Source organism: Lissotriton vulgaris, chromosome 1_2 (genome assembly GCF_964263255.1).
Source record: "Lissotriton vulgaris chromosome 1_2, aLisVul1.2, whole genome shotgun sequence".
In the NCBI taxonomy this organism is placed as follows: domain Eukaryota; kingdom Metazoa; phylum Chordata; class Amphibia; order Caudata; family Salamandridae; genus Lissotriton; species Lissotriton vulgaris.
This window is the reverse complement of record NC_141686.1, coordinates 207,548,472-207,565,078: the sequence shown is the minus strand read 5'-3', so window position 1 is coordinate 207,565,078 and position 16,607 is coordinate 207,548,472. Positions and strand designations below refer to the sequence as shown.

General features: G+C 44.1%; 1 protein-coding gene across 1 annotated transcript; it reads right to left on the bottom strand.

Moving 5' to 3' along the window:
• Positions 1 to 6,915: 6,915 nt before the first annotated feature.
• On the bottom strand, positions 6,916 to 7,842 carry LOC147734976 (olfactory receptor 5G3-like). Its single transcript, XM_086952546.1, has one exon. It carries the CDS (start codon positions 7,840 to 7,842, stop codon positions 6,916 to 6,918), a length of 927 nt encoding a protein of 308 aa, XP_086808672.1.
• Positions 7,843 to 16,607: the final 8,765 nt, after the last annotated feature.

Here is a 16,607-nt window from a genome sequence, read left to right as displayed (position 1 = left end):
AATTCAAGTCCCTAGTATATGGTACTACCTGTATCGATGACCAACAAATAAATGCTTCCAGAGGTCTGCAGCACTGATTGTGCTACCCACTGAGGTACCCATGTAAAGAAAGTCCACATACCTGCCATTGGAGCCTGGCTGTGCAGTTTGTTATCTGCCATTCAGCCTGGCAAAATTCACTTTTTGCAAGGCCTAAACCTTACTTTTTAAAAACTTATGGCTTACCCCCTGGATGAACGGTATCTAAAAGTGGGACATATATTTCTATTATTGTACATGCTGTGGCAGTGAAAAACTTCCAAAGTTGTTTTTCAATAATGGAAAGGCTTTGTTCACCAATAGATTAAAACAGGTTTACAATATTACATTTAGTAAGTCTCAAATTCAGTTTGGGACTAGCTAAAGAAATGATTTACTGACGCTGGGCAAATTAAAAATTTAAGTTGATGGTAAAGTTGGACTTGCAATTGCAGCTGAAGTTCACACCTAGCCTCCTTTTTGTCTCAGTAGTCTATATGGCTCCAAACTCAGCAAGAGTGGAGAAACTGCCACAAAACTGAGGTTTGCCCTCCTAGTGCATGCCTGCTTTGGGCATAAAGTAGGACCTCCACAATCGCTCCTCAGACCACTTCTGGACCTGTTTAGAGTCCTTAGAGGTCCTTATATTTGGATACAATCCCAATATCTGTACGCCAGAGTGGTGGCCAGATGAGCTGGGCGTATGCCCATCACCCACCAGGAAAGCAAAAAACCTGGCAGTAATTATGGACAATAAACTCTCTCATGGCGACCACGTAAGCATGGTGGTCTTGGCCTGCTTCCTAATTCTTAGAATATTAAGAAAAATAAAGATCTTTCTCCGCGAGATCAGTCTCAGGACAGTGATCACCGATCTCATCGTGACAAGGATCGCCTATTGCAATAGTTGTCTGCTAATTACACAAAAAATAGCACATCAATAGACTGCAAATTGCTTAAAACGCAGCTGCAAGATTAATCACAGGCAGTCCCAAATTTTCTCTGTAAAGAAAGAGCTGGAACAACTTCACTGGCTCCCCGTGAGGCTAAGAGTACATGTTAAGGCTCTCTGTATGGCCTTCAAAGCCCTCAATGGAATTGGACCCAACCACGTGAGGCAGAAATTTAAGTGGTATATGCCCACTAGAAATCTTTGGTCTGCAGAAGCCAAACTAGTTGTATCTCCTCCGATCAAAAAAGCCAGTTGGGGTGGCAGAAGCTTCATTACATGTGCCTCCAAAGTTAGGAATGAGGTCCCATTCCAAATGAGGAACTCTCCAGATCTCCTTTCATTCAGAAGGGGGCTGAAAACATGGGTCTTCAATTTCCCTTCACAGACAACCAGCAGGCATGCAAAGCTCCAAGAAACCCCAGGGTAACTGTGCATTATACAAGTTAAATTAAAAGAACATAACATAACATAGAGTCAGACGAATAAGTGCCCTGCTATTTGAAGAATCTAAAGGAAGAATAGACCTGCTTGCCTTTTACCCATCACCCTAGAAGTGACTCCAACTGTCAGTTGACTGAACTCTTGCTTGAGCACAAGGACACAACAATCTTCCAGAGGCCTTCTCCATGCAACAGCCCAGCTGACTAGTTCCAACTTGACCAGCCCTGGACCCTGGTTCTGGCCTCTGTTGGAGGATTTTCTAAACCCCAATTGGTGCCTCCCATGTTTTGGACCATTTGCTGGTGTTAGAGTGTACTCCTTATGGTCCCAAACTGTAAGAAGTGGGAATAAGAAACCTTTAGCAACTTTCTGCCTGGAGAACCGAGGTGGTTGCTGTTGAAGCTGCAGCAGTCAATGCTGAATTGCCAGTCAGCGTCAGCTTTGCAATTTGACCAGCTGAAGCAGATCTAACTTCCAGAAAAATTTCTAAGTTTGAATGTAGAGGGCTTTAACAGGATTGACACTGAGCAGCATCCGGTCGACGTTGAGTCTTTCCAGGGAATAGCCTTGTATTTCAACTTCTCAGACCTTTCCCACCTCTGACTGCACTGGGAGCGAAGTCTTTTTCAGCAGCCCATCATTGATGAGCCACACAGCAGATTTAGCTTGCTCCACCAACATCTCATAGCTTACAAATTTCTCTACATCAATGTACTTATAAGTCAGAACTAGAACCCACCGGGATACACCAGGTACCTGTATTGAGCCGGTGAACCATTGTAGACGGCCTTATCGTTTGACTTTGACATGGTCTAGCCTAAGACTCATCAACCTTATTCTAATTATTGGATTTCTGCTTGTTTGCTGTCATTTTATTTACTAAAATACTCTTGCTGTTCTAATGTTGCTTTGGATTTTTGGGGGATTTCATTTTACTACTGTTTAAATCCTGCATAAATACCTTACACAATCCACTGATTAAAGCCTATCAAAAAACAACAAGGGCACCCAACGAGTCAGCACAGGACCTCGGGGAACGTATTTTTTCTAACAACAATGGTCCCATGCATATATAGGTACAAGAAAATAAATATAGACACAATGGATCTATATTAAGTAATACGATTTATCCAGCCGGACAGGGATCACAAATTTTTAGTAAATTCAACAAGGAAAAATACCTTACATCCAAAAGAGTGAGACACAAGCCTGTGCCCTCACGCTTACAAATTTGGCAAAGTAAGAGAATAGGAAAGGCAGAGAAGAGATAATTAGGCAAAGAGTGAGCGATTTCTGAAGAATGAAAAGATAGCAGAAATTCAATTACACCATTATATGCATATCACATTCGGTATACATTCACATATATGGTGTTTATAACAAGTCGACGGCGTTTCGATCCCTTAACCATAATACACGGGATCATCATCAGGACAAAAGTGTGTTTGCCTAAAGAATATGTTACACAATAGCCCAAAAGTTCAACGATATGGCTACCTGTTCAATTCAGCTACGTGTTTCAAACATGGGTGAAGGTAAAAATGCCATGGATCAAGGACGGATGGGCTTCAATACTCAGTGCGTGGCGATTGCGTGCTCTGAGATTTAGTCAGGTTAGGGCTAGTCCAACAGTAAGACAGTAGCTCCAGAGAGTACAAAGCGTGCTGAATCCCGAGAGCGGGAGAATTCCCGATGGCAGCCTAAGGATGGGGTTCGCCTGTGGACCTTGATTATTGCCCGCAATGGGGGACCTTTGATTTCAGACGCCAGAAATGCGGCGTAATTACACGAGCCAAAGTGAAGGCTTCTTATAGGAACCCAGCCTGACTAAATCTCGCTGCACGCAATCGCCACGCACTGAGTATTGAAGCCCATCCGTCCTTGATCCATGGCATTTTTACCTTCACCCGTGTTTGAAACACGTAGCTGTCCGGCTGGATAAATCACGTTACTGATTAAAGCCTGGCTGTTCTGTGCAAAAGCTATTGGTGGTTGGGCACAGGTTCTTTTGAGATTTTTGTCATGTGCCCTGACAAGGATGATGATTGTTATTTGAGGTGGGTTTACACCCTCTACAACTGATACTTCAAGTTCTTACAGCCATGTGACAATATGGCCCTGAAAAAGCAGAAATGATGTGTACGCCATTTCACCCTGGGACATTTTACATGTTTACAGTAATTGACTTTCCCTATACACATTTTTTTCTTGGTCTCTTGAAAGCCTCTCAGAAGAGGATATACAAATTCCCTACAGGTGTCACATATCCTCAAAATCTTTCTTCATATCATGCTTCTCTGCAGGTTTTCCTGTATGTTAATGCATGTATTGGCTCTTTTTCTCATAATCCCTTCCTGGTTCCCTCTTCCCTCTCACAGTCCTGTGCTGGGAAAACATTGGACCAAAGATTTCTTCCTCCACAACTGCAACATTTGTGCCAGAACTCGCACAACACTGTACAACAGTCTCCTTTGCTTACTTTGAATATGTACCCCATCATGCCACCTTGCTTTGAAACCCTACCCATCCTGGGCTCCTTATCCACCACCTATCATGACTTGAGGGATCTCCTCCTCATAGCATGGCCATGCTATTGCACCAAAGGATATCCGTACAAACCTAAAGATGACCAAAAGAGAATGTTAATCAAATGCTACTAGTGGTCTTGGAGGACTGGTTGTGCTACTTACACAAGCAGCCCTTCAAAGGTAACTCTGTGGGCAGTCTACGTGGCAAGAGCACCTAATTGCCAGGCCCTAACCTTCCCTTTTGTTAAATGTGAGACACCCCTAAGGTAGGCCCAAGGTACCCACGTGTGCAGGTGCAGTGCATATAAAAGGTAGGGCATGCCCTGACTTGTGTGTCATGTCCTATTAGTTAAATACTGTCACTTTCATTTTTCCCTATTAAAAGGCTATCTGGCCGATAGAATAGGAAAGCATGGGAGTTAATTTATAACAGCTTACAAATATAACTTCCAATTGGGACCAGATAGGAAAATAAAGTTTAATATGCCTGAACTCAGAATCTAAAGAGGTATCCTTTAGTAAATGTGATGTTTACATTGTGTGCTTGAAAATAACACTTTTAGAAAGTAGGTATTTTCTTTCTTTGCCATCCTGTGTGCCTTTGCTAGGATGTGTATTGACTGTCTGGCTAGGGGATGTATGGTGGCTCCAGAGAGTCTAGATGACTCAGGGCATTACTGAAAAGACCTGGGCTGCCTTTAAAGTAGTGTAGTGGGAGGAGATGTCCCTGTACATGAATGGCCATGGTCTGCTGTAGAGAATGCTGACTCTGCCTCCCGCTGGGAAGCTGGGCCAGAGAGGACCAAACTGGTTTAGACTAAGCACAGACACTCTGCCTGAGAGGACAAAGGAAGTTGGAGTATACATTTTGGGGCCCAAACCCAAGAACATCCGATCTTTTTTGAAACCAAGAAGATTACAAGAAAAAGAGTGGGAGAAGCTGTGAGGAGAGACTACCACTTTGCTGTGTGCATTGCTGTGTTGGCTTCAAGCGGCTGATTCTATCTTGGGAAGTGAAAGGAAAGGACTGAACTTTCTGCAACTTCGTTGAGGTAGTGCTTGCCCCCTGTTCAAGAAGTCTCAGGAACAGCAAATACTTCAAATTCATCTGTTACCAGCACTGGGGACTTTATGTGTTGGGCTGCAACAGAAGTAAAACAACCTGATGCCGTCAACAACAACTCTGCGGACTCTGTCATGAAGGCACCGCAGAGGGCACCGCCGTACTTTGCAATGAAACCCTGGTCTCACCAACAACGGCATCTGACACTGCCACCGAGCTGCTGCTTGTACCTTGACCTGTGGGCACCGCACTCCACACCACCTCACTTCACACAGTCACCCTGTTATCCCTGATGACGACACTCCACACCCACATCAACGCCATTGCTTGCACCACGGTTCGAGGGCTCCCCTTGTAAGTTACACAAGGCACCGTCCTTATACTGCACTGCAGCCTTGGTCCATCAATGCCATCAACTCCATTTCATCAACCGTCAACATCTCTTCAGCAACAACAATGCCGCTACTTGCACAGTTACCTGCCAGTACTGCGACGAGCACCGCTTCACTCCACACTGCAGCCATGGTCTCACAGACGGCACTGCATGACTGTCACTGAGCCTCTGTCTGCACCGTGACGTGAGGGCACCACATGCCACACCACTGATCTTCACAGTGCAGCCCTGAAGCCTGTCGAAGCCGGCGCTCTTGACTTCAACCAATAGGAGTTCGATCTGCAACGTATGTGTCTTCAAGGGCCGAAGACTCCTGCATCAACCTCCGGAAACCAAAGCCTCTGGACGTTGGCTCTTTGGGGTTCATCGAGAGGTCGCCGATGTCTTGCATTTCTAAAGGTACTGTTTTGCGGGACTTCCCCACACCAGATGGAGCTATAAGCTTCAAGGAACAGTATTTCAAGTCAATTTTGATTATTGAAGATTTCTAAGAACGGTATGGTGCATTTTTTGGTCTTGTTTTGGATACATAAAAATGTTGGATATTTTTCTAAACTGGTGTGGAGTCCTTTTGTAGTGCTTTCGCTGTATTACTATTGGTTATCTGCAAATGCTTTACACACTGCCTCTAAGATAAACCCGACTGCTCGTGCCAAGCTACCAAAGGGGTGAGCAGGGGTTAGTTTAGGAGTGTAACTCCATTAGCCTGACCAGGAAGAAGGGCCCCTACTAGGACAAAGGTACAAACCATTGCCTGCTAGAGACACATTTGTAACGGTTCCTTTCCTCAACTATTTTATACAATTCCTTTAGCATCTAACAAGTATGAAATGAGCTGTGTAGAGGCCAAGGGCAAGTCAATGTAGAAGAAAGTCTATGCAGGCTAAACACAAAATTAAGTCAGTGAGTGGTGGGTGAACAATGACAACTGTGAACTGAGAAATATATATAGATAAACAGTGCACAAGGCCTAAAAAGACATGGAAAAGAAAAATATAAATATACCCCAAACAAACTTATTTTAATCCTCCTAAACACAACAGCCTAAGACACAATATAGAACCCAGTACAATACAAGACATAGATAACTATCCAGTGAATGTGTGGACTATAATACTGAACATGAACATTTATTAGTGATGATAAACACTTTTAGAAGTTAGTGAAATGACATAGTGTTCAAAAGATTCAACATTTAAAAACATTAGTTGTCCAGCATTAAAGAAGTGTCTCTTACAAGTGACTAGACATACATCTGTCTAGACATGACTAGCAGCAGTCCAATCAGCAGCAGTCCAATTGCTAATTGATGCCAATAGGGTGTGCATGTATGCTACCTCAGCCACTATATCTGTTTGTTGTTCAGGGAACTCTGCTGCATTTGCTGCAAGGTGTAATACAGCAAGAGGTCAGACTACAAGTGATTTTACCATGACATTTAACAAAAGAGTATATTGTATATGCATGAGTGGTTGTGGGTCTGATGACTTTCACAGTTACTTGTGTACTCTATTTGAGATCAGATTCTATTGGTCACTTTTCTAAGTGCCTCTTTGACATCTCTGTTTCTTAAGCTATAAACAAGCGGGTTCAACATAGGAATTATAACTAAATAAAACACTGATGCCACTCTGTCCTTGGCCATTGAGTGGCTTGAGTTAGGTTGGCCATACATAAAGACAAGAGTGCCAAACATGATGATAACACAGACGAAGTGGGAGGAGCAAGTGCTGAAGGCTTTCCATCTCCCTTCCAGGGAGTTTATCTTCAGAATGGCAGACACAATGTAAGTGTATGAGATAAGGATGATGATGAGGCTTATCATTATGAGGCAACCGGCAAACAAAATAGTCACTGCCTCATTCAGAGAGGCATCAGCACAAGTGATCTTCAAGACTGCAGGAGCTTCACAGACGAAATGTGGGATTATTTTTGATGTGCAAAAGGGTAGATTGAAAGAGAATATGGTTTGTGTCATTGCATAGAGGATAGCAAATGCATACATAGAAACAAGCAGATAAGTACAAGCTTTGTTGTTCATGATGACTGAATACAGCAATGGATTGCAGATTGCAGTGTAGCGATCATAGGCCATCAATGCCACAAGAAATACTTCTGCACCTCCAGTGGTATATCCTAGAAACATTTGTAATATGCAACCCACAAATGAAATTGTCTTTCTCTCTGCTAAAAAGTTTGCAAGCATTTTTGGGGTTGAGACTGATGAATAACAGATGTCGACAAATGACAAGTTGCAGAGCAGGAGGTACATAGGAGTGTGAAGCCGAGGAGACATCATGATCAAAGCCATCATCCCTACGTTGCCTATAAGAGTTATACTGTAGATGAAGAGGAAGACTATAAAGAGTGGAACCTGAAGTGTTGGGTCATCTGTGAGTCCTAAGAGAGTGAATTCTGTCACCAGTGTCCGGTTTTCTGTTTGCATTGGTTCAGAAAAAGGAACCTTTCTGAGAAAATTCAGAGAGAAATGAGAGGTGAAGTTGTATCTTAATTTGGAAAATACACAGTTGTCAAATGAAACAAAAGATGCCAGAAAAATACATGAATAAATTAATTTATGTATCCAATAATGCACTTTAAAATAAGGCGTACAGGATATCCATCATTTTTGTCATTGAGTCATCTATCCACCATTCTATAAATCAGTGCTAACGTTTTTACTCTACAGGATGTATTTCAGAAAAATTTCCCACCAAAACCCTTGTCTTTTCGAGTATTCACCACAAGTCAAATTTGCAAAGTATGTAAAGCTTTGCAATCTTTTTGAAGTGCAACCTTTCTAAATTTGACAACAGTTTACAGCAAAAACGTAAATAGTGCTACCCATAATATGAATTAATTGAAACTTTCCTGCGTTCACGTATTTATTGAAGAATTGAAGGATCCGCATATTTATCTATTTAGTGGTTTGTTTAGGTACTTATACACTAACAACGTAATCCACCACATTATGTTATGTTATGTTAGGCGATTAATAATACACACCATTACCAAAAGGTGTCTTGGCACATTTATTTATTTTGCAGTTGTCCTTCTACACTTCTTCATTTTCTTTTGCTGAAGTATACACCATTTTAACATGACATGAATTCTGACAGACTTTTCCTTATATCTTCACTGAAGCGGTGCTCAGTCAAAAACTGATGTTTGTTTCTATACTTCTATATGGACACAGTTTTAGGGTTGTGGGAGAAAGAGATTACCAACAGTCAGATACATTGTGCATAATACAAAGTGAGATTTGCAAGAACAAAAATTCCAGTCAACAATGGAATTAGTACATTCTAATTTATTTCTGACGCACAACTAAGGGCCTCATTACGATATCGGTCGGAGTTTCCTCCTATCGACACAACTCAGTATCGGGACAGACTGATTCACGGGTGGCTGTTCCTCCTGAATTATTACGATGCGACCTAACACTGTTTTGTCAGATTCCCAAAGACTCCTATAAGATCCTATGTGACAACACAGGCTCCTATGGGGAAAAGGGTGTGTGTAGAAATCTCTACAACTTGTTTGAGGCACCCAATGGTGCCTGCCACACGGTGCAGATTTCTTTAGAGGGCAGCCCCAAAGTGGTAGCTTCAGGATGAAAGTGGGCCCTGCTAGGGGCCCCAAATGTGACTTTCCAACAGCTTTTCCATGTCGGACAGGCCGACTGGGAAATGCTTTTGGAAACCAACATCGTAATCGCTCTGCATGAAACGCAGTCTATAGCGCTGTACAATGCGCGTTCGATCGGCACACATTCTCTGATAGCCGTTTGGAACCAATTTGAAACAACTGTGCCATTTAAAAACCGACCTCAAACCAAACTTAAACATTGTAATCGGTCGGTCGCATTGTTCCGACACAGTCTAAGAGACTCTGACTGTCAGGAGGAGGCTTCCTGCATGACATCGTAATCGGCCCCTCAATGTGAAAGTTCCTAAATAACGACCATCTTTGGTTAAGACCTTGGTCTGTGTAGGAGAGTATTCAGTGTCGACTCCTCTGCTAAGGTGGAGGAGCATTGCCCCACTCTTCAAAAGGAAAACTAAAATAACAATAACGTAATGTTATTGTCATTTTATGTTTCCATCTGCATGCAGTCAGTGGCCTGTGTGGGGCGGGTGGGAGTGGCCAGTGCAGGGGTGAAGGACTGGGCTATTCTAAGGCCCAGCGGTGCCAGGGGACAACACCAGAAACCTTCGTGGGTTACCTGTTCCGGCGTACAAATCACAGAGACACGGGACACTTCCTTCGGCGTCAAAGATCAGCGTTTATTTACTGCAGGGATACAGAAATCGCAAGAAGTACACAACGTGTAGGTTCTGAGAGACTGCTTCGAATTGCAACAGTGGATCGCTCCTTTTATACATATTTTAGTCATAGCACAACATGACGAACAAAAGGTTACAACTCAGTTCCCACAATAAACTTCAAAAAGGCTGCTTTCATGCATTCTGGAGTCCGGAACATAATTACAGTAGCATCGCTGATTCCCAACTGTAAAAGTACGTTATCCCACCACTAAATACATTCCATTCTGGCTGTAAACGAGTTAAGAACAGAGACAGAAACAGGTGCAAGGAAGAAATAAATAGACAACAGATTGAAAAAAAGTGTAGGGGGCAATATCGTAAGCATGATTGTAGGATCAAAGGATTCGTGCCTAATGCATGCACGACTGAAACAATAGACCGGCACGGCAAGATGAGCCTCGAGCGGAGCCATCTGCCTTTACAGTGTCATCCCCCTCGTCATAAAGACACCCTGAAAGTAACACGTGTCTTTCGCAAGAGCTTGGGAGTCCCAGAGTCACAAAGCGGACAGTGTCCGTTTGCTGGCTACTTGAGGGCAAGAAACAAAATGGATGCTGTATCTAAAATGGAACCCTTGGGTTCAGATGGAGAAACCCACGAATAGGACGAACGGTGCAAGGTAGCATAGCGAAAACGCGTACACCCACTAAACTTGTCATTTGCGGTTCATAGATACCAAACTCGTCCATATTCGAACAAGTCAAAAACGCCATTACGATTCTCACGGAACCTCAGGGGAGGAGAGGTTTGCTATCCCTAAGTGCGCATTACCTATTTAGCTGGCGCTCTCGGGTTGACCAAACAATTCATGTGCACTTTGCATGTTCCTACCAGGCTGCATTACACAGCCTGGTCAGGAACATGCACAGGCTCCCTGTCCAGGCTATGCGCCGATCCATGGCGCTACGACCAATCACAATGCTGCATTTCAGCTTTGTGATTGGCTCAGGAGAGACTGTGTCCCAGATGCTTCCTGCTGCCGGCCGACTGCAGAAAGGAAGAGGATGAAGGAGAGGCGGCGGCCAGCTGTACGTTCTTAGGTAAGTATATATATTTTTTTGTTAATTATCTCCCCCAGCCACACCACAGCCATCTGGTAGCCGCCGCTACTGAGAGTATTTGAAGCAGAATCTCAGTAAACCCTTTTGGGGAAGACAAAAGCACTTTACAAAGGTACATTTCACATCCCAATTAATGAGATTCAGACTGAAAGGTTTTGCACTTACAAATACATCATTTCTGCCAAAAGAGAATTAAAGAGATGACAAATGTTGGGCTAGGTGTAATTTCATGAATGATTCTGTATGGTACATATTGCTAAAGTAAATGATAAGCTCAACTCTTGCACATTTATGAGAATTCACATGCCTAGAGCAGGCGGAAGAGCCTTCTCATACGTCACGGCCAAGGCCCGGAGCGAGGCTTGAGTCAACATCAGACGCTCTTCTACCCTGCACATCTTCAGGAAGATCCTCAAGACCTGGCTTTTCGGCTGGTCCGGAGCTGCACCTCCCCTCCCCCCTCCCCCAGCACCTTGAGATCCTCAGGGCTGAGTAGCGCGCTTTAAAAGCCCCTGATTGATTGATTGATTACAACTAGTTTCCCACCTTGCTCCTATAAAGGACATGATGGGTCTGTACATGGACTATATCTCAATTTTAGGAGTTTAAGGAAGAGATGCTTATAGAATAATATTTCCCTTAGTGATATAAACATTGATACACATTATTTACCTCCTCTTGAGTGTCCATTTTGGGAGAAGGCTTCATTGTACCTTTTTTCACAACTCTGACACCTTGACTGCTGTAGAAGTCTTGGTAGGCCCCTGGGAATCTTTGTGAATCTTAAAATTCTTAACATGTAGAAGTAATCCTGGTTTTATCAAATTGCTCACTTAGCAACTTTTAAGTCAGGCACTGTTGATCCTAGAATCAATATTCTCAAAGACCGACCAATGATTGGTTGTGCATGCCGAAATAAATACAAGTCAACAGGGAAGTCTTTTAGCCAGAGAAATCTTAGGGCTGATTATAAGTTTGGCGGAATGGGACCCCATCTCCGTTTTAGCGGTCTTCTTGTCTTCTGCCTTGGCAGTCAGGCCGCTTGATTAAAATCTTGACAAGAACTCGGCTACACGATCGTCGCCGAGACTCCTGCTACTACATCAATGGTGGGAGAGCCAGATGCAGGTCTTGGAGGATGTGCTGCCAAGCTTCCCGCTGCCCAGATTACGACCAGTCCAAGCAGTTCAAGGGGGGGACACCTCCATGAGTGAATCAGTGGAAATGTTGGAAAAGAGGAAGCAAACTCACCATTGTTCCGAGTTCCACTTTGGAGTCCATGTCAGATGCCATTTTCCAAGTCCTTCCCATCCTGCTGCCCCCAGACCATGACACACAGTAACCCAGTTGTCACCAGAGCGGAAGGTAATCTTCTTTGTCACTTCTCATATGTGGTGTATAGTGACAGTTACGGTTGGCTTGTTGTATGTTACATGCAAAAAAACAGACAGTACACGTAACGTACATATACATTACAACACATAAACAACATATATATGTATTTTGTGATAGTCCCACATAGTTCTTACCTATCTTTACAACAGAGAACCGTCACTCCATCGATACTCCACCTCCAAGAAACCACCAGTGTATCGCGAACATTGTAAACAGTACACTGTTATACCGCCAGCCCGCTGGCAGCAGAGAACTCAAGACGCAGCATAGTAACAGGGAGGCCTTAAGATGCAGCGGTCCAGCAGTAGGACCCCTAAATTCTTAATCGGGCTCTAACGACTGAATACGCGTTGAGACCCAGATTTCCTTATGCACCAGATGAAACTTCTCTAAAACATCACATTATATAGAACTGGTATGCAGTTTCAATTCTCCTTTCAACTTTAATATACTTGTAGAATTGTGCTGAAAAACAAGCTGTTCAGTTATACATTCCATGGCATAGGTTCATCACTATATTTGGCACATCATCAATATGCAATGATTTCCTTAGATTCAATCCTTGTCCAATGTTCTTGGCAGCCTCTTTAATGATGACTGTTGTTTTCCTCATAGTCATAGCCAGCTATTCAGCATAGACAAAACTTGCTGTAAATCCCTAAGTGCTGGTATTTTTGTAATATATATCTGCCCCTCACATAATCCACCCTAGATATTTTTTATAATCTACAGCCCTTTTACTCTCATCTCTTAAAATTCAGAGATGCTTAAGGTGCTAAGATTCTAGATCTTATGGGTCAGTCTGTGTACTACTCTATCCAGACAAACATTACTCTCAATGGAGTAATCCGAGTGAATTTAAGAATTCTAAATCTAGATTTGCAGATAGTGTGTAAGGTCCGCCTGAGGCATTTAATTTGATTAGGGCTGATGTGATTACCAGAGGCATTACACAAATTTTCCCAGCTAGACTGACCTGGAATCATGCAGTTATGAAAGGCATTCTTTTTATATAAAAGAATTGATAACATTGTTCCCACAGCTCCTGTAGAAGTACCGTAGTAGGTTTTCTTTGGTGCATAGGCTAGCCATTTCATTTTCAAAATAAGATGATAAAAGCCTGACCTGGAAAATGACAACAAGTCCATAGGGCAACATGAATCTAGGTGAGGACACTAGTGAACAAAGGGGCAATTTATAGTTAGCTATTCAATCACTCAGTGACTCTGGTATATAAATGTAGTGTACACATATATCAGTGAGATCTAAGACAGTGTCAAACTTCATGATCTAGCCGCTTCTGGAAAGGTACTCTTCTTAGATTTTTGATATTAATATAGAATTTATTAAGCTATCTCTAGTGATAATAGACTGACATCTACAACAGCAGAGTCACAAGAAATATGCAAGTAGAGATGGTTTGCCACAGAAACAAGGTAGCCAGAATCATTGCACAAAGAAGAAATACATCGGGCCCATTTGGATAGAGGGCGGATTGCCCCCGCCGGGACAGCGGTAGCCATTGCTGCCCCGGGGGGGTCAATCCGCCCACCATCCATGCCTGATTGACCCCCGCCATATTAGTATGGCTGGGGGGTCCGTGGCAGATGTAAAGACCGTACTCCGCTTTTCCACTGGTCGACTGGGTGGAAAAGGGTCACAATATGGTGGCGGTTTCTGCAAGACACCGTCATCAATATTATGATGACGGCAGAAAGTGGCCTTTCCATGGTGGCGATGCTGTGATGGAAATGCAGGTGGTCCTTGTTGTTAGGGGCCCCTTATAGGCCACCAGGGTGTTGGGGGTGGGGGTGCACATGGGGGGGGGGTACCTATGGTACCCACCCTCATTGCAATGCACTACGTGGCAGGTAATGCTGTACAGACTCCTTTTACATTGCAAGCGGGTTTGCACCCAGAATCCAACCGCAATGGAAAAGGGCCTGGATCCGCCTGCCAGTGTGGCAGGCACTTCCTAATTTGAATGGTGGGCCCGCAGCAACATCGGCGGTTGGTCCTGTGCTCTGATACGGTGGCGGGCGGATCGTAATAGGCCCTATTGAGCCAATGCAGCCGTCTAAGGTGTGGGTCATAAATGTTGGGGATGAATTTTACATAGTGAATGAGTCCAACTGAAATAAAGTTGTTCATCCCATGCATCTTCCATCCATTCATCTCCAATTAATTTCTCCATGTTTCAGGCATCTACTGCATTCATAGGTTTATTCCCCTGTTCACTCCTCCACCCACTCACCTATCCATGTATCCATGCACCACAACAATTTCCATTCATCCATCCAATTGTCCATCATACAGAGCATTCATTGATTAATTCATGTATGCCTCCACCCATCCATCTAGGTATAATCTCATGTAACTCATCCGCCCACCCATTCAGCCATGTATCCATTCACCAATTGTTAATCACCAGAATATCCAGCCATCTCCAGACAATATCATAGGCATCTGTCCATCCATCCATCTTTCCACACACCAATCGATGTAGCCTCGATCAATAGATATATGCTCTCCCTTCAAAATAACTACTCAGCCTTCCATAGACAATATTAGAGGGTTTCAATTGTCTTGCCATGCATAGATTTTCTTATTTTTTTGGTAAGGTCCCAAGGAGTATGCAGTTTGAAGAACATCAAATAAAAATTCCTGTATGAGGTGCAGACAGTCTTTGAGGGCCTAGAGTTGCGTTACATACAAGGCACATTTTCAATGTTTGCGGCGGGGGCAAATAATGAAAATGTGACATATTATGATCAATGTGCTGCCTGCTTACTCAGCTTGCTCTGAGGGAAGCGCGTTCAGTGACTAAACAGAGCGTCTGCTCTGTGTTTTCACAGTGCAGACAGTCACCGGCCTGCACTTTTACAGGGGATTAGAGATACCTTTGCAGGCAGGAGCCGTCAGTGACATCTGGTGGGTTCATGGGAAATCCATTTCCCCACCAGAGGGCTTCTCTTATGGGGTGCACTCAAAGTGTGCCACCTTCTAAGTGGTGCACTATGAGTGCACCCCATGGGAGCTTCTTTGCCTCTGCGCTCTTCTCTGTAATAAGTGTTGCAACAAAGAAATGATACTGGCGGAATATTGACAATGCAAACATTCTCCCCCAGCCAAAAGATCTGGGTTAAATCCATTGTTCTTTTGCCCACTACGCCACCCCAGTTTGGACCCAGCCATATGCAAATCAGTCTTGACAATGTGCCCCATGGTAACAGTCCAGACCGAACTGCCATGCAAGATCCTCCCTGGACCGGAATCAGGCATCCTGGGACCGGTTTCAGGGTATGTCACCCTTCTTCAGCCAGGCTACCTTGAATCCAGTGGCACAGTGAGCAAGGGACCCACATCTGGGCATACCCATCCCATACCAATGGGAACAGGCCGGAACGAACTGCCAGGCTAGGTCCTCCCTGGACCGAAACAAGCATCCTTGGACCAGTTTCAGGGTGTGTCACCCTTCTTCAGCCATGCTAGCTTGAATCCATTGGTACAGAAGTGTTGAGAAGTGTGGCTCACTGGTTAGAGGAGGCATACCCTGAAGCAGAGGTCAGACCCGGGACCACGGTTCAATTCCCGACACGGCAGGGTCTTGAGCCCAATTGTCCACGGACTCGATAATTCTCGCTTCAGTGCCCACTCTAATCACAGGTTCACACTCTGCAACTCTGGGCATTAGCTTGCTTAATCTCCACAACGGCCCCGCGGCAGGATGCCTGGCTTTCACCCTGGGGATGCCCAGTACGGGTTATCTCACAGGGAAAAGCCAGGACGGGTTCCCAAGGCAAGCGCCGAGATGCCCTAGGGTAAGTCGAGCGCTATATAAGAACACACATACATACATACATACATACAGAGAGTAAGGGACCCACGTCTGGGCATGCCCATCCCACTTAGGGCAAAAAGTGTTACAACAAACAAATGATGCACAGAATGCTGACAATGCAAACATTCTCACCCACGTAAAAATGATATGGGCTATATCCCTCGTTCTTTTTCCCACTACACTTCCCCTGTTTGGATCCAGCCATATGCAAATCAGTCTTGGCCCTGTGCCTCATTGGAACAGTCCAGACCGAACTGCAAGGCCAGGTCCTCCAAGAACCGGAAACAAGCATCCTGGGACCAGTTTCAGGGTATGTCACCCTTCTTCAGCCAGGCTAGCTTGAATCCAGTGGCACAGTGAGCAAAAAGTGTTAAAACAAACAAATGAGGGACAGAATGCTGACAATGCAAACATTCTCCCCCAGTCAAAAGATCTGGGTTAAATCCATTGTTCTTTTGCCCACTACAATTCCCCACTTTGGATACAGCCATATGCAAATCAGTCTTGACCCTGTGCCCCATGGGAACAGTCCAGACAGAACTGCTAGGCTAGGTCCTTCCTGGACTGGAAACAAGCATCATCAGAC